Source organism: Xenopus laevis, chromosome 2L (assembly GCF_017654675.1).
Source record: "Xenopus laevis strain J_2021 chromosome 2L, Xenopus_laevis_v10.1, whole genome shotgun sequence".
In the NCBI taxonomy this organism is placed as follows: domain Eukaryota; kingdom Metazoa; phylum Chordata; class Amphibia; order Anura; family Pipidae; genus Xenopus; species Xenopus laevis.
The window spans coordinates 97,292,423-97,319,830 of NC_054373.1; the positions used below are offsets into that span (position 1 = coordinate 97,292,423).

The following is a 27,408-nucleotide window of genomic DNA, read 5'->3' on the forward strand; positions in this document are numbered from 1 at the left end:
GAGTGGAGCAATCCCAGCCTAGTAACATGGATATGTGTATTCCAGAAGTTACTAGGCACTTCCAGCAATGACAGCTGCTCTGGAACATCTCCTACTATCACTAGTCACTTTGCCACCAGGCAGCTGTTATTGAGAACCAAAAAAATGCAGGACAGATGGGTTTGTCCATTGGACGAGGGGTGTCTGCTAATACTTTAATTGCAACTACAACTGTTCACTTTGTGCTTAATGGCAACTCATGTGAAGAGGTAAGAGCTTGTAGATTTTCAAGTTATATGCCAAAGCTTGGCATAGATAATTCTTATCAAAGCAGGTTTAGGCATTAGTTTTGCTCAAGTTAAACCCCTGTTCATCTCCGCTTGTGTGACATTCCAGAGGACTGGACCATTTCATTGACATCTATATATAACTGAGAGGGAGGCTTCATGCCAAAAAACTACTAAGAATCAGAAGCAGAGGGAACAAAGAAGAAGAGAAGGAATTTATACTGCTATATAAAAGGTATGTTGTAGTGATATGAAGCAGTAATAGAATGAGAAAAGGATTTTCTCTTTTTTCCTTCTATTTGGTAATGAGTTTGTGATACGATAACCGGAGGGCTAGAAAAAAAAGGTTTGCAATATGCACTCGCACTAATTGTTGTTTTTACTTTTTATTTAATCGGTTAAATGGAATTAATTTGCAATATAGCACGTGTGGAAGTTTACTCTTCTACCATTATGCACAACAGGGAAGCCAGTTCATAGAGATGTTAACAGAGCTAATTTGCCATAGCATCAGGCAAGAACAGTAAGGGATGCAAAATTACCCTTACAGACCATGTCCTTAGCAGTTGCCCCTGGAGCAACTATTTTATGTATGCTGAATTGTACTGAATTAGTAATCTGCAGCAAGGCAAGCTGACCAGTACCTTTTGGCCCATGGCGCTTTGCACATGTTTTTTCCATTTTAAATGTTGCCCCCCGTACATGGTATGAAAGCTAATAAAATGTAAAAAAAAAAAGAAGAATACATTGCTGCAATTCTACCTGATCTACCTTTTGGACACCCCTATTCTACAAAATCAGGTTGCTGTACAAATTTTCCTGTGCTTGCAGCCTGGAGAGGACAGTTGTACATTTTGCCCCAGGGCTCATTAGACTGTAGTTATGCCACTGGTTTAGGTGGGTACATGGTGGGCATAGTTAAGAGGGGCTTGTATGATTTTTGGACAAGCATAATATTTAAAGGCTATAGTGAGATTAAAATCTACAATTAATATAGACATTGGTATATATAGTTTATGTGAGTGTATGGAGAGGTTGTTTGACTGTCTGTACTGTATGTATGGATGCTGGGTTTTATATGGAAGAATTGAACTTGATAGACCTAACTATGTAACATACATAACTCTATAGATGATCTTAGGCTTGCATGGGTTTCCTCAGGATTCTTTGGTTTCCTTCCAGTCCGAAAACATACAGGCAGATTAACTGGTTCCTTATAAAAGTGTTCATTGTTTATGGGATAGGTACCTAAGATTGTAAACTCCAATGGGACAGGGACTGATGTGTATAATCTCTGTATAGAGTAGTGAAATATATTATTGACACAAGAGCCACACATTTTCTGCAAACCATATTCTTATAAATAGTGCTTAATGATGTCATTGGTCATAATCTGAGTTTACTGATGTAATTTCTGTCACATGACTCACCTTGGAGTCCCATGACCTGTATAAAACCACTCTGCCTTGTGTTTTTATATGGTCATGGAACTCCTCTGTAATTATAAAATCCTTATATTTTACAAGAGGGGGTACTTTATTCACTATATAAAAATATTAATAGCCTGTGCCTGTGACGGAAGCAGAAAATAGCTTGTCTTATACTTATTTTTATGGCATACTTCAAGGAGGAATATCCAGAATCAACAGCAATTTAGGAACATTCCATAAGGGCATGAACAGTGTTTCTGGGTCCATTTGGAAAGCACAACATTGAAAGCACTGCAGCTGCAGGAACTACACTCCAAATAATGTATCATACACATAGGTATATGCTTCAATACTACAGCATTAGTTAAAATGTAAAAATAAAAGTGTGGGCAAGCTCCTATGGACATACTGTACATACACAAACACATAATCCCCTATTTCCATTTCTTTCGACTTTTTTTTTTAATTTCTTATTTTCAGGTTTTTTTTTCCTCTTGCATCATACAGGTAATACTAAACACTGACTTATGATTATTGTAAAATGTTTTTTCACCATAATCCAATGTTTTAAAAAATTGAAGGTTTGCTTCACAAAATAGAGCTAATGAATCTGTTTGTAATGCAGGTTCATCAGCATTGTTTAGTCTCTGCTCTTTGCATGGAGGAGGGGAGTGTAAAGTGAAATTTCGGTGCCATGACTCTGTAACAGGTGACAGTAACACATGTCCCAGGATAAGCAGATTGTATTCTATATATGGAGAGAGACTCTCAGGCTGATAGACACAACTGTTTCAGTGCCATGTGGGAACTTCAAGGGGGGAAAAAACACACAAGGAAATCAGATCACTTCAATCTCATTTTCTTATCTCTGTGTACTCAACTGTGCACTTTTTCTGCTGGTGCTTATCTGAAGAACAGCTTGCTTCTCCATTAGTTAGTGACAATCTGTGCCTGTTGCAGTGCTAAAATAAAGATATACATACACACAGCCCCATTGTTCCACCCTCTTTTTCAATGTAGTAAATAGCACTGAAACTGCGAAATATCAAATAAGTACAACTTTGAATAGACTTTGTTTTAATATTTGAACCAATTGCATGTGCTAACACTTATTCTCAATTATTCCAGTGGCTACATTTGTATAAAAATAGCAGATATTTTCTTGGCTTTCACTGTGGCTTCTACATGGTGTGTTCTGGTAAAAATTAATCTCAGACTGTATACACAATTAGCATTTAGTATTTTATTATATTAAGCGCTGCCTGTTGATGTAATTTAGTGGAGGTAAATACTTGGACCTCTGACCGGGGCTTTACTTCACTATAAAACTCACTAGCATGGGGTATAGGAGCTCAACCATCTTCTGTTTCATCTCAGCTGTTCCTTTGACATCCCCAGTGAATTTCAGTTTTCTTGTACTTTAAAGTCACATGACTTTATGGGGTTTATTTACTAGAATCGGCACAACCAAACTCCCTGATTTTGCCTTATATATATTAATAAAATATATCAATATAGTCGGATCTGTAAAACACTCAATAAAATTGAGCGAAAACCCAAATTGTAAGATTTTTCGGACTTTTCTCCCGAGCTGCTTGATTTTTTCAGGTTTTTGCCCGAAAATCCTAAATTTATCAGATTATTGGGCTAAACCCAGCGCAGACAACTATATCTTCAAATTGGGATAGGGACAGCTACCATTGACTTGACTTATACATGATTTTCGGATTTGGGCTATATAGGATATAATAAATCTTGAAAATATTTAGGTTTTTTCCCATGAAAAAAGATTTTGGCCCAAATAGACGGACCAGAAAAACTCAAGGTTTAGTAAATAACCCTTTTAATGTACAGATTAAGCTCTGATATTAAGCATTTCATTCAAAAAATGAGAATCGCTTACCAGTTATTTATGACCTATTTATAACTCCCAGCACCCTTTGACATGCTTCAGCTATACTGCAACAACTAAGGGTAAGGTCACACTGAGCATTTCGGGGGGATTTAGTCGCCTGGCGACTAATCGCCTCGTCTTTGCTGCGACCAATCTCCCCGAACGCCTTCCCTCACTCTTGCTCTGGCTGAAATGAAAAATCACCGGCGCTAATCACACGCGGCGATTAGTTTTCCGAAGTCGCCCAAAGTTTCCTTGTGGTTTTTCATTGAGGGAAGGCATTCGGGGAGATTGGACGCCGCAAAGACGAGCCGATTAGTCGCCAGACGACTTAATCTCTGAGAAACGCTCAGTGTGACCTTACCCTAAGGGTTGCACAGTGGGTGACACAGATAACAGGTTTTCCCTTTAAGACATTACACTTTCCATTATTAGTAGTGATCTTGGGTGTCTGCAGAAGGGGGTAAAAGGGGGCAGTTGCTCCACCCTGACTTCTTCAGCTAATTCCAAGAAAAATACAAAACATTTTTCATTCTTCCCACCCCAAGGCAAGCCTTAATCATCTTTTAATCACACAGTGATATCGGAAGCCTGCAGTGCCAGTAATAAAATGAATTGGTAGGCAGCTGTTTATCTGTAGAATTTGCAGAGGATTAGCTGAGCTAAGACTAGGGCCACACGAGAAGATTCAGGGAGATTGGTCGCCTGGCGACTAATCGCCGCGTCTTTGAGGCGACTAATCTCCCTGAATGGCTCGCTGGTATCCCGCACCCGCTAGCGATAAAGTCGCCTGTGCCTATTCACACGCGGCGACACGTTTTTCAAAGTCGCTCGAAATTGCCACGCGAGAAAAACGTGTTGCCGCGTGTGAATAGGCGCAGACGACATTAGCGCTAGCGGGTGCGAGATACCAGCGAGCCATTCAGGGAGATTAGACGCAGCGATTAGTCGCCAGGCGCCTAATGTCCCTGAAATCTTCCCGTGTGGCCTAGCTCTAAGAACATGCAGGCAGGGGCTGGCTATAGATGCAAAAGATAAAGTTGTTCGTATGATTTTTGGGCCGTGTGTGGATTGTCCCGGCATTTTTCTTGCCATGGTGATTAGTCATTTAGTTGATCAGACAGGTTCGATTTCTGTTGGCTAACAATAATATCTCTGCATGCATTGCCTATCTGATGATATCAATGGGCAACTGTCACTACTATTTGTCGGACATAACTTTTGTGTGATTGCTGTCTGTTAGTTAATGGCCAGAACATCATCTGATTTGTTATTTATACTACTTTATTTAATCGGAATGGTAAGTTGGGGGTTGGGAGTTTGCAACGCAGTATCGTTCATCGAACATAAGGATAAAATCTGCCGTCTATGGCCATCTTAAGCCGCCCTGAGACGGCCGCTGAGATGCCACTCCCCTCTCCCCACCGCTCTTAACTTTGTCGTGTCAAGTGGGTCTGGGAGGTGGAACCACATCGTGATTGCGGTTTATTATCCAGAACATTTTCTGTGGACGCCCATGGTAGTGATCTTTCATTTATATAAACCTAACATAACAATACTGATATATTTATGTACATTTTTATCCTAATGTTGTGTTGTAATTTTAGGAACTTCTGTTGGACAGAGTTCCCTCTAAACAATGTTACATACAGTACGCTTATATAAATACGTGACTTATTTTATCTGCAGATGGAAGACCCAGTGCAGCTAAAGGAAGAGGGTAATAAATATTTCCAATCCAATGACTATGGCCAAGCTATTGAGTGTTACAGCAAAGCGTTGAAGCTTATAAATGAGAAGAAGATCCAGGCTGTAATCTATCGGAACAGGTCTGCTTGTTACTTAAAGCAGGTAATGGAGAAAATATCGCTGAATATTCACCTTCATTCAAAACACCCTGGAGAAGTAACTGGCTGGTTATACACGATCTAACAATAGCAAAAATCAGCACCTTTATGCAGCATTGGTTTGCCTTAAAGGTTAGCACACAGCATTCCAGCCAGGGGTGTTTCTGCCATGAGGCAAGGTGAGAACCTTGCCTCTGGCGGCAAAAAAACACTCCTGGTAACTTTAGGAGCCAAATTTCTGGTAATTATATCGGAAATTCTGTTTTTCTAGTGATGCAGCCCCCCCTGGACCCCTGCTGGCTATGTTTAGATAAGTGTGGATGGTGGCTTTAAGGCAAGAATTGCCCCTGATTCTGGCAGAGAGCAGCCCAGCTACCTACTGTACTATATTCATCTTTATGTACTGTTTGCATATTTTAATTATTTTTTAATAAAAATAACTTGACAAACATCACTGCAGTGTTTATCAGTGTAAAAATGGAGCTGATTGTATCTTCACAGTGAAGCATGTACAGTACATGTAATATACCATTAATCGCCCACAGAGCTCAACTGCATTAAATAGAAAAAATAGAAAAATTACTCCTTTCTGCATAAACCCAATTGATATTTTTATAGCGATTTAGCTTTGAAACCCAAGGATTCTTCTTTTTTACACATCCCTTGTTTGTTCTAACAGGAAAACTACATACAAGCAGCAGCAGATGCATCAAAAGGTTAGTTCACAAAAATAATTTGCTGTTCTGTGAAAGTCATGAGAAATCTGTCCAGATGCTTAACAAGTCGGCACCAGCCCCCTCAGTGAAAAAAAACCTCAGAGGGACCGGGGTCTAGCTTTTGCAATAACTCTAGCGTACATGTTCCACCTCCTCACTTGCCAACACATGTGTGCTGCTGCAAAAACTTTTGACAGCCAGTGAATGTTTTTATGTTCATGCAATTCATTAGCTATTTACAAATTAAATTACAATTGAAAGCAGTTTCTGTCTCACCTGTGCTATTATCCACTAACATTTTTGGGCCAATCTGACCTTGCATCCAACATCTATTGTGATTACTAGAACTTTACCCTAGTGTTTTCTTTGTGCACATGTAAATGAGATGGTTGGGGTGGGCAGTAGGAGACTCCCTCCTGTTGTTTATTCAGAGAAGAGATTCTTTTGTGCTCAGGTTCCCGTTTTGTGAACCAAGGTTTGTTTTGGATATCCCCTTTGTTAAAAATAACATTACAGATATATGTAAGATTTCATAGTAGTTGTAAGGAACACCTGATGGCACTTCATTCCTCTTCGGCGTCGCAGGCAAGATGGCAGTGCCCAGGGGTATCATGTCATGACATTTTGACGCATCAAAACTCGTGCGGCGTCATGACGGACACACGTCAAAATGTGCAGTGTCAACGCACAACGTCAGTACGTGATGCCAGTGTGCCTGTTTTGGCGTGAAAAATCCCCTTTAAATAGATGCCAAAGACTCCTGAACCTTGCCCCATTATAGGTTCTACCTTGTGTGTTCCTGGGTGCGCTATACTTCTGATTGTTGATTCCTGATCCTGAAGTCAGCCTGTTTCACTGATTTGAATCCTTGCTGCCTGAACTGACCCTTGCCTGGACTTGAGTATGCTAAATTTCTTAACCCCTTGGATACCACTAACTGTGTTTGGTGCCTGCTACTTCTCCTTGGTCAATATATTCCAACCGGAGCCTTCGGGCCCTGACAGTAGTCACTATAGAAAATCTGTAGCACCCCCAAATATAATCCTTGGATTAAGCCTCTTTATCCACAGCCTTTAGTCTCCCCAGGAAACTCTTACACACATTTTGGAACCACTGTTGTAGAGAGACCACAAAGAAAAGATATACATTCTGTCAAGTTTAGTTGCTTTATTCAAGCTTAAATAATTGATATGTTCATTATTAGCTGCAATTGTAAAACAGGTATTTCATGTTTTAGATAACAAAACCACTGAAGTCAACATACCTTTTTTATGATATTATTTTTTTAATATAGCTATCGATGTGGATGCATCAGACATTAAAGCTCTTTTCAGGCGCTGCCAGGCTCTAGAGAAACTGGGCAAGCTGGACCAGGCCTATAAAGACGTTCAGAGATGTGCAACACTTGAGCCCAAAAATCGAACATTCTTGGAGACGTTACATCGGCTTGGTTCAGATATCCAAGAAAAGGTTTGTTTCCTGAGAATATGGTTGGTTTTATATTACACCAATAATACGTTACATTATACATTATTATGATCCTATATATATAATGCCACATGTTATGCAGTGGTTTACAGAGATTATTAGTTGCTGTCACAGTCTAGCTGTCTAAGTCCCCTGTTACATTAACCTTGCAGATTGTGCCCAAGTTAGACTTGAATTCAGGATCACAACACAGTAAAACAGCAATACTAACCACTGAAACGCTATGCCACCCTGCACTCTCATTTATTACTCAGAGCTATTACATTATATCTTATTGCTTTCAAGCAATAGCACATGAAGAGTGGGGGATTGTGTAGAAAAAAAAATCTAGAAACTCAAAATTAGAGATATCCACTTGGTTTTTGTTGCTACAGCAGGTCTCATTTTTAACATTGGTGGTCTAAACTGAAGCAAAATAAAAACATTTACGAGCCTGATTTGTTTTGTGTTTCCTACTCTGCTTATTCTCCAACAGCTACATGTTCAGTTCTCCACGGACTCCAGGGTTCAAAAAATGTTCGAAATCCTGTTAGATGAGAACAGTGATAAAGAAAAGAGAGAGAAGGTAAAATAAAAATGCACTGGTCAAAAACATTCAAAAATCAACAATTAAGAAGTACAATTGAATTCACAAATTATTTGCTGACCACACCAGAGTACCACTTATCTGATACAGGGAGTGAATATGTGCAGGGTCGGACTGGGGGGTCCAGGGCCCACCGGGACTGCTGTCGCATGTGCGCACAGGAGCCGCACAGCGCGCATATGAGTCGAACAGCCCGCATAGGAATCACACAGCGTGCATGCGCACAGAGATTGGAGAGTGGGGTCTGGCCCGGCTGGGGCCCACCGGGCCAGTCCGACCCTGAATATGTGGGGGGAAGCTTGTATGAACTAATTTATTAGGGCCTTATGGGGCCCCCTATACCTCCGTTTTCCTTTCCATATCTGAACACAAGTAACGGTAATGTTGCTACCAACAAACATCATGAGATATTTTCAGGCATTTTTCATATTTTTGTTGATTCAGGAATCACCCTGAAATATCAACATAAAGGGGCCAAAGTTCCCTTTCTTTTCTTGCAAAAATCAAGTTTTGATTTGTGGTCTTAGAGATTTTCATAGATCAAAATGTTAATTGTTGTATGAATTTTTCATTTTGCAAACCACAAAAAGTTTTTCGACGGCTATTTTCGTTCATGCTTTTTGTATTCAGGTCTTTAAATAACTTTAATGGCATTCGTGATTTTAGAGAAATAGAGTCGTGGTTTCAAAGACCTCTAAAACAACTAAAATGTGGCCTCTAATAAATAGGCCTCCATATGTGTGAGAGTGCTGATGTAGGTAACAGATCATGTCCATCAGTCTAATACAAGTCAAAATTCTGCAGCTGTTAGTATACAAACAGCAAATGGAACAATCACAGTGGTGGCAGGTAGCCCCCCTGAAATTCCTGCTAAATACACAAACAGATGTAACCACTATTGCAGTACAAGTGGGATAATTATTATTAAAATTCCAGTACTGTGTTTATGCACACTACATTTTTACATATCATTTTTAAATAACCTCTCCTTTTTTACTGCTACGGTATTCATTACTTTTAAATCTAAAAGTGCTAACTTCTTTTTGTCTTTTATTGGAAACAAAAACATCTGGTCACAATTCGTTTGGTCGAAAGTTTATTAATTTCACTTGGATAATTTTGGGGTGTATCCCTAGAGGTAGAGACACATGACTCTCATTTAAGCCACCAAATTAATTGGAAGAATGCATGGATACTATGCTTTTAATAAGAAGAGATCACTTGGTAAAGGATTCATTTGTATCGATCCTGTTTTAATATTCTGCTTGTAGGCAGCTAACAACATGATCGTTTTGGGCCGAGAAGATGCAGGAGCTGAACGGATTTTTCAGAACAATGGTGTAAACCTTCTTATGCAGCTGATTGAAACCAAGAATCCAGAACTAATCCTCTCTGCAGTCAGAACACTCTCTGGCATGTGCACTGGGCACAGAGCACGGGTAAGCATTTTATGTTTAGCACCACATTTGCCAAGGTCCTTAAAGGTGCCTTAGCTGCCCAACTAATCTCTACAACTCTGAGAGCTGAAGGCACTACCACTTACAGTTAGTTATGAAGTTACGGGGTCCATAAAATGTTGGATCTCCAAGAGGGCCTTGAAATAAGTCTGGATCCTAATGCAACTATAGACCCTTAGAGCTAAGACTACTTGAGCTTGGGATAACTCCTCCTAATAGGGAGCCCCACCTATTTAGGCACCTAGAGGAAAGAGGAAAGCCTAGTCCATCTACTTCTTGTTAAAATCTAATTTGAATCAATAAATAATATTAAAGTGGTAATTGGTAACTGGGAAATGTATGATATATTAATGCTGATGTGATGTCTGCAGGCTGAACCTGTAAACATCATACAGGTATATGTGTATTTAAACTGTATTGATTTCATAGGCCTGCAGAAAGTCAGGAAAACGTTCTAAGTAACTTTAATTGAAACTATTACAAAGTATAATGCAGAATGTATCTGTCAAGGCAAACATTTCAATTCAACATAACTGTATCTATACAAAAATATTCATAAAATGAATCATAATCACTTACTGATTCAAAACAATCGGAACATATAAACTTATAAACAGGATATGTTTTCCCTTGCCAGTTACATGATTTATTTTAAACTTCTTTATAATGATAACACATATTAAAATGTACATGATTTGTAGTATTTTAACTATACATGCAATCCAGAATTATATTATCACATCACTATCTTTAGTAATTACCACACCCAATATATTTTTATAATTAAACACAGATATAAAAGAATGTCAAAGAATAGTAAGAGTATTGTCAGTTGCCAAAAAGCTAATGGAGTCTAACCAAATGCTTTTGTTTCTTTGTTATAGGCAACCGCAATTGTACACCTTGTGGGCATCAATAAGATCTGCAGTATCATGGCAGTAGACCATGAAGAAATTGCTCTAGCAACATGTAACCTGTTGCAAAACATTGTGGATTCTTTAACAGGAGAGGATAAGAAAGTACATGGAAAGGAGGAAGCTCTTGTATTGGGTAAGAATTGGTTACAGAGCTGTAATATGTGTGCTATACTTAATATTTTACAAGTCTATGGGGGGAATTCACAAAAGTGGTAATATTGAGATAAAATAAAATTGGAGATAAAAATTTCGGATTTCCCACTAGATTCACAAACCTCTGTCTCCACTTGTCTTTTAAACAGTTTTCAAATTGGAATTTCCGGGGGAGGGTTTTATTTTACATAGGAATATTATACATCATTTTTTGTTTGTGTAATTTCATTTCTGTAACAAGATGTTTTGCATACTACAGCTATAGGGATTTGGATCTGACATATGTTTTATTACATCAGGTGAAGTGTCTCAGTGCTGCTAAAACGAAAAAATTGGCTGGGAGGGTTTACTTTTCTTTTAGAAAATATATTCACTCAAATTGCTAATATTGCCTTATACATTTAACTAAAAATAGTAATATAACTATAGTAATATAATGCAAGTGTGAGTTAAAAATGTTTTACATTTAAAATTGCATAAAATACACTTTTTTTGTTTAATCAGTGTTTTGTTAATGAGGCTTTTACACCTATATGGTTAGAATGAAATTTGTGCCCTGATTATAAAATGCTAATCCCTATTAATATAATAATAAATCCCCAATGGGGCACACAAGAGGTGTGAAGGGAAGATTGGGTGAACCAAAGCAGAGCAAGTTATCTAAGAATTGATCTGACAACATGGGGAAGAGTTATACTGAGCTTTAGTCCATTTGTAAAATGCAGAGAGAAAATGTTGTTTAAAACGTACATTTAACTAAAAATAGTAATATAACTATAGTAATATAGTAATATAACGCAAGTGTGATCTAAAAATGTTTTACATTTAGCTGCCCATTTAACACTTTGGGGGCCACACAGTCCAGCTCATGGATCCAATAGGCCTCTCTCCTCAGTAGAGCATTTTCAAAGTCTCCACCTCTCGCTCTGGCAGGTACATGTTCAATAGGCATATATCTGAATGCCACAGGGCTATGTTTAGCCTCTGCCCAATGATTAGCCACTAGCTGCTGAGCAATGTCCTGTTTTTACTTTTTGCCTCTCTCTCTCCGGGTCCAGGGCAGCTCTGATGCTTGCCCTGTGCATCCCAATGCTTTCATTAAACAGTCTTGCAACAATAAATCAGCCCGCACGGGTATTTAATAATATATACAACTAAAGTTGTCGTGCATGTCATTCTGTGCTTAATGTTATATCTTTTGCCAGTGCGAAGATGTAAAAGATGATTGCCTAGGATTAGGCTGCTGCACATGACACAACCGCTACATTTGTAGACCCCTGGCCGTTGTGACAAAAAATGTTGTACCTGTGGGTTTTGTGTATTTATCAAGTCAGGTATTGAATTAGAGGCAGTGTTTCTAACATTTTTTCCGCCACCTATTTACAGACACTAAGAAGGATCTGAAGGTAATCACCACCCATTTGTTGGATATGCTGGTTAGTAAGAAGATATCTGGCCATGGCAGGGACCAAGCACTTAATCTCCTAAATAAAAACATCCCACGTTATGATCTTAAGAATAAAGATAATTCCAAGACCCTCTTTGTGGTGGATGCAGGTGAGTGCAAGAACTTTGAGTGAATCTGAATAATTAAAGACTGTTATCTTGTTAGACCAGGGCCACATGATGTCAGAGAAACTGATAATCCGCTTCCCCACTGCTTTTCTCCTTCTGCTCTGCCTCCACCCGGAAGCATCATTTCTGCTCAGGTGCAGGCAGACGTGACGGATTTTGGCACCAAAACGTGACATTTTGCACCAAAATCCGCCCACAGTTGAAAAAGGCAAGGGGAGCAGCAGGGCGGAGAATCCACAGTGTTAACATCAGTCAGCCCAGAAGGAGACATTCATACATGTACTCACTCACAATTAACACTAGTACACATAAGGGCTCATTTACCATCATTGAGAGTCACATACAGATCATTTGTACCTGAACCCTGCAGACTGTGTTCAGTTCCTTGCCTTTAGCAAATGGTAAATACAGGGCTCCCTTGCATCCATTGGAACCTCTTTTTACAGATAAGCACACCTTTCTCTCATTTCTTTTAAGTTCTTGCGTTTTAAATACAAGCTGTGTTTCTAATTTTCCTCTCCTATATCAGAAGAACATGATTTGTTGTTTAACAATAGCGTATCTTCTTTCAACCAGGACTGAAAAAAATTCTAAAAGTTTTGGGGCAGGTCCCAGAGCTGCCAAATTGCCTACCCTTGACACCAAACACACGTTTAAATGCCTCAGTTTTGATTAATAAACTTTACGATGATTTGAGATGCGACCCAGAAAGGGACACTTTCAGGCTTATCTGTGAAGACTATATCACGTAAGTTCCATTTTGATTGTTGCTTTTTATATATTTGCAAGAAACCTTTGCTTTCACCCACCTTCCTATGAAGAATAAAGTGTCATATACTGTAAGTGCTGGATAGCCATTGTTATTTTTATTAAGCATTGCACTTTGTATAAAATGTACATTACATCCATTCTACGTGACTGCAGTCTTGCCTATTCCAAAACAGTTTCTTGCAAAACATGAAAAATACCACCAGCAAAGATCCACCATTTGTACATTGACGTGCAACATTGCTAATCTGCTAATTGTAATGGAAGTGCATATTGGCATAGTATTGCATAACATGAATTACTGTAAATATTCTTAAGAGCAAGTAAAGGGCCATATAAACATGGGCTTCTTTAATAAATATTATGGCAGCATCGGGATCCTGTGGCATTTCCCATGGCCTGCAGCCATATGCCTCTTACACTGAAAAACACCTTTCCACACCCTTTAACTTCTAGATTCCTTTAGAGTGATCCTCTTCCTCCTTATGGGGTGCAGAACATATACCTTACTTATGTGCAGGGTAGTTAATGCTCATGTACAAAAGTAGCCTGTACATTTAATACAAACCTACTAAAAAAGGGACAGGAAGGGCTATGAACAAGGATCCTGGAGTATATGCCCTATAGTTACTAGTTACAACCAGGCACAATTGATTCTTTAAAGAGCGCTTTGGTCACCTAAACATTTCTTGGGGACAAAGGCATAATTAGATGGTTTTATTTATCATTTTACATGTGAAATTCTTCTTTTTTTTTACCAGTGGCAGTTTTGACCCTAAGGATATGGAGAAGAATCTGCATGCTATTCAGACAGTATCAGGCATCTTGCAAGGGCCCTTTGACCTTGGCAACAGACTCCTTGGTATGCAGGGAGTGATGGAAATGATGGTTGCCTTGACAGGATCAGAGAATGAGGTCGATCAGCTGGTGGCTGTGGAAGCTTTGATTCATGCCTCCACAAAGCTTAGCCGGGCATCCTTTATTATTACAAATGGAGTGTCCTTATTGAAAGATATATACAAGAAAACCAAGAACGAGAAAATAAAGATCCGTGCACTTGTGGTGAGGATAGTTAAAGTTTGTTTTCAATAAGTATGAAAAACATTGTATTAAGTTAGAATTTCAGTCCAAATAAACTGTATTTGATAGTTGACCTTTAAATCAAATTTTAGTATTATGTAGTTAATTACCCATCTATACACTCACATACAGTATATGATTACATGTACCAATGTCTAAGAGTGGTATTCGTATTAAATGGGTAACTACATGTATAGGATCCGTTATCCATTAACACGTTATCCAGAAAGATGTGAATTATGAAAAGGCCGTCTCCCATAGGGGCAAATTCACTAAAGGACGAAGCGCCTAACGCTAGCATTAGTTCGCTAGCATAGCACATTTTCGTTAATTCGCCGATTCACTAACGGACACTGGCGTAAATTCACTAGTGTTACTTCGCACCCTTATGCCTGGCAAATTTGCGCAATGGATGTAACTACGCAAATTCACTGACGCGCGCATTTTTCTGAACGCTACCTTTTACGCCAGAATTCCTTCGCCACCTCAGACCAGGCGAAGTGCCAAAAAAGTCCCAAAAAACGCTGGCGTTTTTTCTTTTTTTATGGGTGATAGGCTGAAAAGGATAGAAATTTTTTTTGGGGCTCCCCTCCTTCCCCCCTACATTTCCTAACTCAAGGCACCTTAACTATACAGTGGGCACATGAGTAGGGCAAAATAAAAATGTTATTTGCTGTTTTGAAGGTTTCCCAGGCTTGTGTAGTGCTGCCACATATTCCTCCATTGTAACTTCAATTTGGCGCCGTATGCGAATTAAGCATTGCTAGCGTAACTTCACTTTGCTTGGCGAATTAACGCTAGCGCAACTTCGCAACCTTACGCTTCCCCTGAATGCAACTTCGGATTTTAGTGAATTTGCGTAGCGCTGGCGAAAATACGCCTGGCGAAGTGCGGCGAAGCAGACACTGGCGCAACTACAAATCTTAGTGAATTTGCCCCATAGACTCCATTTTATGCACTACAAAAAGTGATAGTGGAGCTCACTGCAAATCACCCAAAGTCTCACACTGGTTCCAGGCCACATTCACTAGGCAACAGTCTCCAGAATCATATAAACTTTCCACAGCTGAGGATCAACCGCACCCCTCAGGTATAATAGTAAAAATGTCTTCATTTATTTCATCCATTTTACATTAGCTGTCAGCATGGTTTAGTGCAATAAAATCATCTAAACCATGCTGACAGCTAATGTTAATGTTTTCCTTTTTTTCTGTTATAATAAAACAGTAGTTTGTACTTGATCCAAACTAAGATAAAATTAATCCTTATTGCAAAACCAGCCTATTGGGTTTATTTATTGATAAATGATTTTCTAGTAGACTTGAGGTATGAAGACCCAAATTACAGAATGATCCATTATCCGGAAAACCCCAGGTCCCATGTATCCTGGATAACAGGTCCCATACCTGTATATTGGAAATGTTACAAAGAAATCTTTCTTGCCTATGAGGTCCATTCTTTAGGCATGTATTTTACAGCAAAAAAAACATTCTTATATATTTATCCATTTTTTTTCTTAGTTTTTATGACAAAGTTTATATAATAAATACATATCACTTTAACTAGTATCTTGTTTTAATGTGGAAGTTTGCTTTTATATGTTTTTTACCATATTATATGTGGACAGTAACGTAACTAGCGGGGGGCAGGCCCTGGTGCGGGACTTGCAGACGAGGCCCCCCAACCCCTCCGTACACGATTTTCACTGCGGCTTCAAGCTGTGGGAGAGCTGCTGGGAGCCCCTGAGGGGGTGCAGACCCTGGTCCAATCGCACCCCCTGCTCCCCCGGTAGTTCCGCCACTGTATGTGGGCCTATTTTAAGCAAATTTTTATTTCATCTTCATTTTTTATTTTTTGTTGATTTTGCTGGCTCTTTCCAACCTGCAGCTAAATTATGTCTGGTTGTCAAGGCCACTGATCCCAGCAAGTAAAAACAGATTGACTTTGAGGTCCAATTGAAATACTATTCATCTTCTGTGTTAAGTTTAAACTGCTCCCTGGATGTTAGGATAACTAATCAGATATGCTCTTATTTCAAGCCTGAGAGCTCTAGAACAAATATAAATCATTAAAAACCACAATAGACAGAATGCAGCGTCCTTTCCTTGTGTGCGATGCGGGGCACCTTCCAGTGACGTCACCTGCCTTACGCGTTTCGTCTTGCGACTTCCTCAGAGGTGCCTCTGAGGAAGTTGCAAGATGAAACGCGTAAGGCAGGTGACGTCACTGGAAGGCGCCCAGCATCGCACACAAGGAAAGGACACTGCAAGCCGAACCTAATACCTTCCCAAGAAACTTTGACCCTTGGGACTTTTTGTGAGGACGTTCCACACAGGGGGAGCTTCCAGGAGGACGATGCATAGATATACTTTTTAAATAACCATTGCCATGTGAGTGCATTTTAATCTTTTATTTTAAAAAATTAAGAGGTAATTTTACACTATTTGCTGCTGTATGCCATTCTACAGCATGTTTCTAATATAGTTAGCTAAAAATGTAATCTATAAAGGCTGGAGTGACCGGATGTCTAACATAAAAGAACACAACACAAGTACCTGCTATTCAGCTCTCTAACTCTGAGTTAGTCAGGGACTTGAGGAGGGCCACATGGGACATAACTATTCAGTGAGTTTGCAATTGATCTTCAGCATGCATCTCAGATTCAAAAGCATGTCACTCAAGTCACTGATTGGTTACTGCCTGGTAACCAATCAGTGGAAACCAAGGGGCAAATTCACTAAGCGCCGAAGCGCCGAACGCTAGCGTTAATTCGCTAGCGTTTGGCATTTTCGTTACTGCGCAAATTCACTAACGAACGCTGGCGTAGTTACGCTAGTGTTACTTCGCACCCTTACACCAGGCGAATTTTCGCTAGCGATGTAACTACGCAAATTCACTAACTTGCGCAGTGTACTGAACGCTACCTTTTACGCTAGACTTCCTTCGCCACCTCAGACCTGGCGAAGCGCAATAGAGTAGATAGGGATTGTTGCAAAAAAAGTCAATTTTTTTTTCTAAGTCCCAAAAAACGCTGGCGTGTTTTCTACATGATGGGTGATAGGCTGAAAAAGATCGAACATTTTTTTGGGCTCCCCTCCTTCCCCCCTACATTTCCTGACTCATGGCAACTTACCTAGACAGTGGGCACATGTGTAGGGCAAAATAAAAATTTTATTTGATGATTTGAAGGTTTTCTTGGCATTTGTATTTGTATTCCTCCATTGAAATTTGAAATTTGAATTTGGCGCCGTATGAAAATTAGCCTTCGCTAGCGTAACTTCGCTTTACATAGCGAATCAACGCTAGCGCAACTTCGCAACCTTACGCTACCCCTGAGCGCAACTTCGGATTTTAGTGAATTTGCGGAGCGCTAGCGAAACTATGCCTGGCGAAGTGCGGCGAAGCGCGGCGAAGTTGCGCCTGGCGCAACTTCGAATCTTAGTGAATTTGCCCCTAAGAGAGGTGCAAAGCAGGAAGTAGTGTTCTGGCTATGTTAGACATCCAGTCACTCCAGCCTTTATACATTACATTTTTTTTAATTATGAAACATTTTTTTATTTTTTTATACTTTAAGGTGGATTTATGCTATAAAATGAATGTTCTATTCTGTCCTCTCATAAAGGATTGAGGCACAAACAAACACAAGTCCAAATGACAGGCAGTCAAATCATAGAAGAATAAAGGAGGCTCTGGGGCCTTGGGCAACATTTGGTAGAACAGGGTTATAACCTAGATTTTTTTTTGCATTACAGGGTCTTTGTAAACTAGGATCTGCTGGTGGCACAGACTATGCTTTAAGGCAATTTGCAGAGGGATCTACTGATAAACTAGCCAAGCAATGCAGAAAGTAAGTATTAATGAATACAGTGAAATTGAATGTAAAGCAGAAATATACTCACATGATAACATGAACCTTGCCATTATGATTAGCAAAGTTTCAAATTATCATTATCTAGTGGATTTGGATGTAGAATTTAGATACAGTTAGGCAGAACACTTATAATTTTGTGACTATCTAACCCATGGATTAAAAAACAATAACAGCAAATTAAGCAATACATGTTTATTACTGAAGATTTTTGAAATTCCCTCAAGGGAAGAAGCAGTGCTATTGGAGAAAAAAAAGAAGACCAATAACACTGAACAATATATTTGAATTGAAATTGTATTTATTTTTTTCGTCATACAGAGAAATATTTGGTACAAAATAGTTTTAGAGATATGCACAACGTGTGCTCCATTTTTATTTGTATTGCTTGCTCTTTTGGGATCATCCACTCCTACCTGACTATCTTTATGTCCGTGGACTAGGGATGCACCATACTTGGTATTCAGTTTGAGATTCTGCACTAGTCAGTAACTCAAAAGCTGGTCATGTCTAAGAGGGAATTGTTATATCTCTTTTAACAGGTGGTTGTGTAACACTGGTCTCGACATACAGACCAGGAAATGGGCAGTGGAAGGATTGGCTTATCTGACACTTGATGCTGATGTAAAAGATGAATTTGTAGAAGATGAGCAATCACTGAAGGCCATGTTTGAGTTATCCAAGGTATGTTACACCATGCTCAGCATTTAAAGTGTTATACAGAAGATGCAAATATTTTATCTTCTAGAATGTCTGGATTAAAGGGGACCCGTCACCCAATAAAATTATTAGAAATCCTATTTTATCACATTAGTCAAGCAAAATGAACTTAAAATACACTATATAAATTATTTGAATCTTGTTTCCTTTAGTCTGGGAATTCAAAATGATAGCAAACAGGCAGCAGCCATTTTGTGCACACTGTTATTAAGGCAAGTCTTGTATCATCTCAGAATCTTGTTTGTGCACCAGAATGGGGGACCTGATGTCCATCCCCATGCCCTGGCTACACAATTAAATGGTTAAGAGAACTGGGGGAATGTGTGGAGAGCAGTGACATGTAGGAAGTGCTGGATTGAAAGTGAAAGTAATTGTCTGCCCCGCCTCTATGCCACGGGCATAGAGGAGGGGCAGACAATATTTGATTGACAGCTGAGATTTTTAAATGAGTTTACAACAGCTAAGAATGCTTTAATAAAAAACAGAAATTGGATTTCATGTTTAATTTGAAAAGGACTTTTATTATACAGATTTTTGTGTCTGGGTGACAGGTCCACTTTAACCATTTTTAGTATATACCACTGTTACAGGGGACTCTTTGGCTGGGCAAATTAGCAATAAATAAACTAGAGAGACACATAGACCCTGCAGATTAACCAGTGTTGAGGTGGGATGACCGGGGCATGCCTGAAGGCCCAACCACCCCAAACTCAGAGGCCCACTCCTACCAATTTTGTTGAACCCTCCCACCTGACCTGTCACCCCACCACTGGTAGCACAAGTGGATCCCCCAGTTCCTGGGCTGGCAGCTGGCCTGGGGTCTGGGCATGGACGATACTGAGATAAACTCTACAACAGACATTCAATCATTAAATTAGATTTACACCACAGAAGTTCACAGAACACAATGCTGCCCTGAGGTTCACCTTCCTGAGACTCTTTATAACTCTCTTGGTGTACAAAAACTGTAGTGCTAACTGGCAGTGCTGCTAGGATACTAACCACTTCATTCCTGCTCAGGAAAGCCTCAGCTGCTTGGCCTGGTAGCCTAATCACTAACATAGACGTGTTCAACAAAAGCTGTCCTGACACTAACTGCTCCTATATAGACCTACTCAGGCAATTTCCCTCTTTCCTGTTCCAGAACCTTCTAGAGTACAGTTCCAAGCCCACGTTTCCATCTAGAGACCTGAATCTGCAATTTCACTAAATCAATACAAAACACTACAAAACATGAGTGATCCACATTCTTTTTCTTTTCAATTTGCACAATGCCTTCCACTCTATTTGAAATGTCTCTGGGCTTCTGGGCTAGCACATAGACCTGAAGTCGCCCCAGGCCTCCATTTGGCAGCGTTATATTCATGAGGGGCAGGAGGGGTGGCATGTAGGCACCCCCTCTCTTCTTACATTGTCATTCACTTATCCCCTGTATTACAGTAAAAGTTAAGTCAAAAAACACCCCTACATTAATGTTGTGTTAAAAGGGAATAGGATGATGTAACTAATCAGCTGTAATCACCCAATAGTGACCTTTTCTTGCCTTATAAATCTACAGTTAAACTTATTGTTTAACATACTAATGAATTTCACATGGGTTCCTTTCAGACAAGTGATAAGACCATCCTTTACTCTGTGGCTACTACACTGGTAAACTGTACAAACAGCTATGATGTTAAGGAAGTTATACCTGAAATGGTGCAACTGGCAAAATTCTCCAAGCAGCATGTTCCAGAGCAACATCCTAAGGTAAGGAAATATCTGGGGAATTAAGTGCACAGCAGAAAAACAATGAACCTTATTATATCATCAAATAAAAGAGAAACAAAACTTTAGCTGAAGAATGGTTTCTGATTTCATTTGTTCGCCTTCCAACACTTTTTTCAGTTCAGTTTGTACACCAGAAATTAAGACTTTTTCCAATTACTTTCTATTTTCTATGTGTCACTGTTTTTCTAAAGCAGCTCTGGGAGGGGGGTTGCCGACCCAGTGTAAACTGTTCTAAATTGATACATTTAGTTGATTTCTTATCGTTGTCACTGCTGAGCAGAATTTCATTAAAGGCAGCAGTTAGAATTGATACAATAGTTGCTAATATTCCAGAGATGCTGCTGAGAAATGTATCAACATATTGCAAAATTCTAACAGTTTAGAGTCTCCACCTGAATTACTGACCTGCCAGATTCAAACACCAGAGACAGGAAAAACAGTAAAAAATAAAAAGTAATTGAAGAAAGTCTTTATTTCTGGGGAACAATCTGAAAACAACTGAACTGAAAAGTGTTTGGAAGGTGAACAACCAATTTAATGGAGACAAAATCATCTATTCTGATTTTGCCCGGTTAGACATAATTGGCTTCAGAGCCGGTCCAACCCGGCCAGGCGCCCTAGGCAACCTGGCCTGCCACACGTGAAACTACACTCGAAGCACACATGCGCGAAACTGCGATCGTACGCGCATGCGCAGATGCTCATTTTGGCACAGAAATTTCAGCAGCAGCCAGGGAGACATGGAAACTGTGCAGAAGTGCATTTACGCACTGAAATTACGGCAGCGCCCGGGGAGAGACGAGACCAGACATAGGGTAGGCGACAGAGCAGGTATGTGCCTGGCGCCCCCCCCAGCTTTGCGCCCTAGGCAAGTGCCTACTCTGCCTACCCCTAGTTCCGGCCCTCATTGGCTACTTTTCAGGGTCAGCTCTCTGCACGTATGTGTATGTAATAAGATCTGAGATGTCTATTGGCAAAATTTGCATCTCACAAGAGTTTTTTTGACTGATGGGGCTGGCGTTCCTTATATGAAGAGTTACAAGACAAAAGCAAACAATGAAAAAAAGGACACCAGTTGAAAAGTTAAGAATGGGACATTCATACTAAAGTAAACATAGAAGGTGAACTACCCCTTTAAAGGAGAACCAAATAGGGATGCACAGAATCCAGGATTCAGTTTGGGATTCGGCCAGGATTCAGCCTTTTTCAGCAGGATTTGGATTCAGCCGAATCCTTCTGCCCAGCGAACCGAATCCTAATTTGCATCTGCAAAATTAGGGGCAGGGTGGGAAATTCCGTGACTTTTTGGCGCAAAACAAGGAAGTAAAAATGTTTTCCCCTTCCCACCCCTAATTTGCATATGTATATGCTAATTAGCATATGCAAATTAGGATTCGGTTCGGTATTTGGCTGAATCGTTTCGGGGGTTCGGCCGAATCCAAAATAGTGGATTCGGTGTATCCCTAGAACCAAACCCTTGCTAATTAAAACCCCTACCCCCCTACCCTACATAGTCCCCCTCCCTGTCCCCCCCCGCGTAGGCGGTACCTTTGTTAAATGCCCCTAATTCTTTACTTACCCCTCAGTGCAGATTCAGGGCAGCAGAGTTCACAGGCGCCATCTTCTTCTCTTCGGTAATCTTCGGGTCTTCTTCCATCGCTTCGGCAATTTCTGTGACTTTCTGTGCATGAGCAGAAAATCGCTCCAATTGCACATGCACCAGCACGCCACACTCTTCCTGAAGATTACCGAAGAGCAGAAGATGGCGCCCGTGAACTCCGATGCCCTGAAACAGCACCAAGAGTTAAGTAAGGAGTTAGGGGCATTTACCAAAGGTACCATCTATGCTGGGGGGACCAGGGAGGGGGTCTGTGTAGGGTAGGGGGTAGCAGTTTTTATTAGCAAGGGTTTGGTTCTCCTTTAAGCTTGAGAACAGTAACTGAATGAGTGCAGCATTGTATTCATTCTTCATATACACATACTGACATGTGTTTAAGTTGCCAAAATAATTATTTATCTTTTAGGATAAGAAGGACTTTGTGGTGAAACGTGTCAAGAGATTGCTACAGGCAGATGTGATTTCTGCTCTTTCCTGCATGGTGAAAGCTGATAACTCTATCCTTACAGACCAAACCAAAGAACAATTAGCAAGGTACAGTAGATGAAAGATTACAAGAGACCATACGACAAATGAACCTATAGTGTAACAAAATCCTGATATTGTCAAGTACTATTATTATTAGTTCATTTAAACTGGCCAAACTGATTTTATTGTCCTACAGTGCTTACATCACAATTGGGTGATCATCTGTGCATGCACATCAGTTTGTCCTGCCTGGATCAAGCTAAAGATAATTGGCCAATAGATGACTGTATTCAGTTTATGTGTGCAGTCAAAGGTTTGGCACTGAATCGTTATGTAGGTTGATTGCATGTGTCCATTTATATGCTTGATTTATTTATTTGTATTGAATAACCCTAACTTTACTTTTAAACAAATACACAATTTTAATACACTGGCTTGCCAGTATTTGTCTTGCTTTCTGACGAAGCTCACTGAAAACTGATGATACTTTGCTGATTACTAATTCTGTTTTCACAGAGTTTTCCTGGCACTTTGTGAAGACCCTAAAGATCGAGGTATCATTGTTGCTCAAGGAGGAGGCAAGGTAACTTTCCTTTGCATTCTAATTCTAACTTCCAAATCACAGACTCAAACACTAATAAAAAACACTAAAAATATATTAAGTAAGGTATTTACATTTTTATTTCTGTAGTTTTACTTATACTCAGTGCTTTACATTAATGGATACATTAACAGGACAGGGAAATACATGATAACCATACACAAATATACAGAAGCAATATATGTAATTTCACGGTAGATTAATCAGTAAGTGGAAGCAGGTCACGTCAATGCACATTGCCTGTCCCCATGTTTTGTTAATTCTTTGTAAGTGCACACATTTTCTAAAATACAGTCACAAAATTATTTTCATAACATTTGCTAAGCTACCATAACTTGTCAAGTTAAACCTCATATAGTTCTATTTGCCACAGTGATATTTTTCATAGGCTGGCACCTCCCTCACTGCTGTCATTAATTTTGGCAAAAAGTGTTTTGTGACTCACAGGCTGATCCACCCTCACTCTAGTTTTTATAGGGTATAGCTCTCAAAGTTTAAGGGGGCTACAACCACATGGATAGCTTGCCTGCCTTCCTGCATCATAATTCTGCTAAGAATTGTAACAGCACTCCTTGGAACTTCCCCAAATATCTTGTATCAGAATCAGATCAAATCAAGAAATATGATATCTCGGGAGATTCCTATAAAGAGTTTTTTTTGTCTTTTGCCTAGGCTATGGTCCCTCTGGCACTGGAAGGAACAGATGTTGGCAAAACAAAGGCTTCTCATGGGCTGGCTAAAATTGCAGCTGTAGCAAATCCCGATATTGCATTCCCTGGAGAGAGGGTAACTAGTTATGGTTATTGACTTACAGTATGTGATTAAATGTTTCAAGACATGACCATGTTATTATTCTAGGAACAGCAATAAAATCTAAGTACCAGGTAATAGCACACTGTATTAACAGGCAATTTTGTCTCCTTACAGGTGTATGAAGTGGTGCGCCCCCTTGTCAGTCTATTAAATACAGAAAGGGATGGAATTCAAAACTTTGAAGCCCTCCTTGCTCTGACTAATCTAGCTGGAAAGAGCGACAAATTAAGGTTTGTCTTTCCACAATAAAGATCAAAATTGCTTACATGACTTGTACTTTATAAACAGATGAATATTACAAAAAAATAAGTTCTAGGTCTAGAACACAGTGGCAAAACTATAGAGGGAGCAAACCCGGCAGTAACAGGGGGGTCCAGGGATAGGGGGTCTGGACCACGGAGTCTGCTTCCTCTATAGCTGTAAAGAATCCCCCCCTCCCTGGCCACTCTCCTATATAAGAGCAAGGAGAAGGGGATGCAAGTCGGTGTGAGGGGAGCAAGAGAGTGGCCAGAAGGGAGTTGCAGTACATACTGGGGCCTTCCTAAGATTTGAGGGGTGGTCTGGTGCCCTGTAGATACTTTGCTAAATAAAAACGCAAGGGTACACCCCTGCTTGAACCTGCCGTGAGTGCCAGTGTTTACTCTGTTCTGGTGCCCTGTAGATACACCATTGCTCAAACAATATGATAAAATTTTTAGTGCCTGTTACTGATCAGATTGACTAGTTCATACATTTTTTTTATCTACAGAAGCAATGTTTCAGTAACGTAAATTTAACCAGTAAAGCATCATAAACAAAATGACCAAAAAAAATTCACCATATTGTTTTTTCCATTTCTAATGTCCTGTGGAAGTAAACACTAGATTACCTATTTCTAAAAGCCTTTTGTCTTGAAAATTCAAAACTTGCAAACTGTGTAATGGACTTTACAGAGTAATAACTGTCTTTATAAATGAGGGTGTAATGGCTGTCTTTACAGATATTCTAGAGAGGCAAAAAGAGAATGTTAGAAAGTAAGGACACCTTTCAATTCTGCATTTCTTTCCAAGAATTCTCAAGAGGAGGTCCACCTAAAAAATATTTTTGGAATAATGAAAGAAATGCAATTGTAAGCAACTTTCTCTCATTGAACATTTAAAAGCTATGTAAAATATTTATTTAGTGGGCCCTAGCAATGACAGGGATTCCTGTATCACTAGTACCTTACTGAATATGTGAATATTATCTGATTGAATTTTGCCCTTAATTATTGGTGGTAGCTACAAATGGCAGTATCTTGCCTTTTAGAAATTAGATTTTCTGGATTTTTCTGTGTGATTTAGATTTATTTTGTAACATATATACTATTTATTATTAATATCTCTTATTCCAAAAGGCAAAAAATTATTAAGGAGAAAGCTCTGCCAGAAATTGAAAACTACATGTTTGAAAATCACGAACAGATCAGGCAAGCAGCCACCGAATGTATGTGTAATCTAGCTGTCAACAAAGAGGTGAGTGAAGACACTAACCCACATAATAATCATTTTTAATGTGTGCACCTGTTCAATCTAAAAATCTTGTGGCAGTGAAACAGAAAAATTATTCTCTCCAACAGCTAGTAGCACAGAGAGAATAAAGGAAAGAATGTCTAGGACAGTTATTCTAGTTGTTAGAGTATTACATATACCTGTACTAATATTTTAAATATTAATTGAAATGACACAACTTTTTATTTGGTGTAAGCATTGTATATGACACTTCTTGTGGCTTGAATTTACACAGGTTAAGGAGAGGTTTATGGCAGATGGCAATGACCGTCTAAAACTTATAGTGCTGCTTTGCGGTGAAGATGATGAGGTGAAGCTGCAAAGGGCAGCTGCTGGGACATTGGCAATATTGACTGCTGCTGAGAAGAAAATTTGTCACAAGATGCCAGAAGTGGTGAGTATATTTAAATAGTAGATCCAGTGTAATACGTTTGCTCAGAATTTAGCCACAGGGCCCCACATTAGTTCTGGTTTTATTCTCTGTCAGTTCATTGGAGAAGAAACCAATTACTATTATTTGCTCTGTTAATTATTCGGGTGCCCAATAGGATGTCATATCTGGCTAACAATAGTTTGAAAGAGAATAGATGTGCAGGGGCTTAAAATGACCCTGTTAAGGGCAGAGACACATGCGAAGATTTGGGGAGATTTAGTCTACCGACTAATCTCCCCGAACTGCCTTCCCGTCAGCAAAAATCAAATCGCTGGTGGGATGGCCAAAGTTGCCCGAAGTTTCCCCATGAGGCAACTTCGGAAAACGAACAGCCCCGAGTGCCATCCTGCCAGCGATTTAGATTCTTGCTGGCGGGAAGACTTTTCAGGGGAGTCGCCCGAAGAAGAGGCGATTTGTCGCTGGGCGACTAAATCTCCCAAAATCTTCGGATGTGTCTTTGCCCTAATAAATAAGGGCTATTCCATAATAATATTGCTTTACTTTATGCACTCCTATATAGCCTGTAAGAGCCAGTAAACCAAGCCCAGTCTAGTATATATCAGTAAAGCACAGTAAGACTGACACTGTTCTGGTGCCAAAAAGTATCATTTTTGCTATTATTAAATTTGCAATTAACTGTTTGAAAATATACAGCATATAGTATGTAATATGTCCACTGTTAAGCTGTGTTCATATTCAGTGTTCTAACCTCCTGAGCAATAGTACTGAAATAACACATTTGCATGCTTCCTTTTTCTTTAGACAAATCAGTGGTTGGAGATTCTGCAGAGACTCTGTCTAAATGAGGATCTGCAAGTTCAGCATCGTGGAGTTGTGATTACAAATAACCTTATAAATGCAGACAAAGAATTGGCTAAGAAATTGGTGGAATCTGAGATGCTGGAGATCTTAACAGTCATTGGAAAGCAGGCAGATGTTCCCAAAAAGCAGCACATTATTAATGTGGCCAGGGAAGCCCTAGTTAAATGTCTGGATTATGGTTTCATCAAGACTGTTTCGTGAATGATGCACAGTGACTGTTATCATGGCCTCTGTCTTGTGCAATGGATCATGTGCATTCCCTTTCATTTACATTTGTGGTTGTCCAATTGTGTATGCACTGCAAAAATTATTAAGAAGTACATGGTATGAAAAACACAGCGATGAAATGTAAAACTTTTTTCCATGGACATAAATGTTTTTTTTGTCTTTGTGATTAAACTGGGTTGGTTTAATATTTTGAATGTCTGGGTTAAATTGAAGCAAAACAATGAAATTACAGGTAGATTATGGAAATTCCCATGTTAGTGCCAACAGCACCACTAACATGCAACACTGTAAATAATAAAATGATTTACAGGCTACACTGGAATTCTGTTAATTTTATAAAAGCACTTGGCCTGCGGCCACA

At 39.5% G+C, this 27,408-nt stretch overlaps 1 protein-coding gene across 1 annotated transcript; it reads left to right on the top strand.

The window, feature by feature from the left end:
* On the top strand, positions 1-27,361 carry unc45b.L (unc-45 myosin chaperone B L homeolog). Its single transcript, XM_041582232.1, has 21 exons — positions 1-248; positions 376-501; positions 5,280-5,441; positions 6,117-6,153; positions 7,448-7,623; positions 8,117-8,206; positions 9,499-9,666; positions 10,569-10,734; positions 12,141-12,311; positions 12,906-13,077; positions 13,859-14,159; positions 17,930-18,024; positions 18,588-18,729; positions 20,374-20,514; positions 22,560-22,687; positions 23,138-23,204; positions 23,895-24,008; positions 24,150-24,265; positions 25,411-25,528; positions 25,800-25,958; positions 26,760-27,361. Exons 3-21 carry the CDS (start codon positions 5,280-5,282, stop codon positions 27,018-27,020), a joined length of 2,784 nt encoding a protein of 927 aa, XP_041438166.1. The 5' UTR covers positions 1-248; positions 376-501; the 3' UTR covers positions 27,021-27,361.
* Positions 27,362-27,408: the final 47 nt, after the last annotated feature.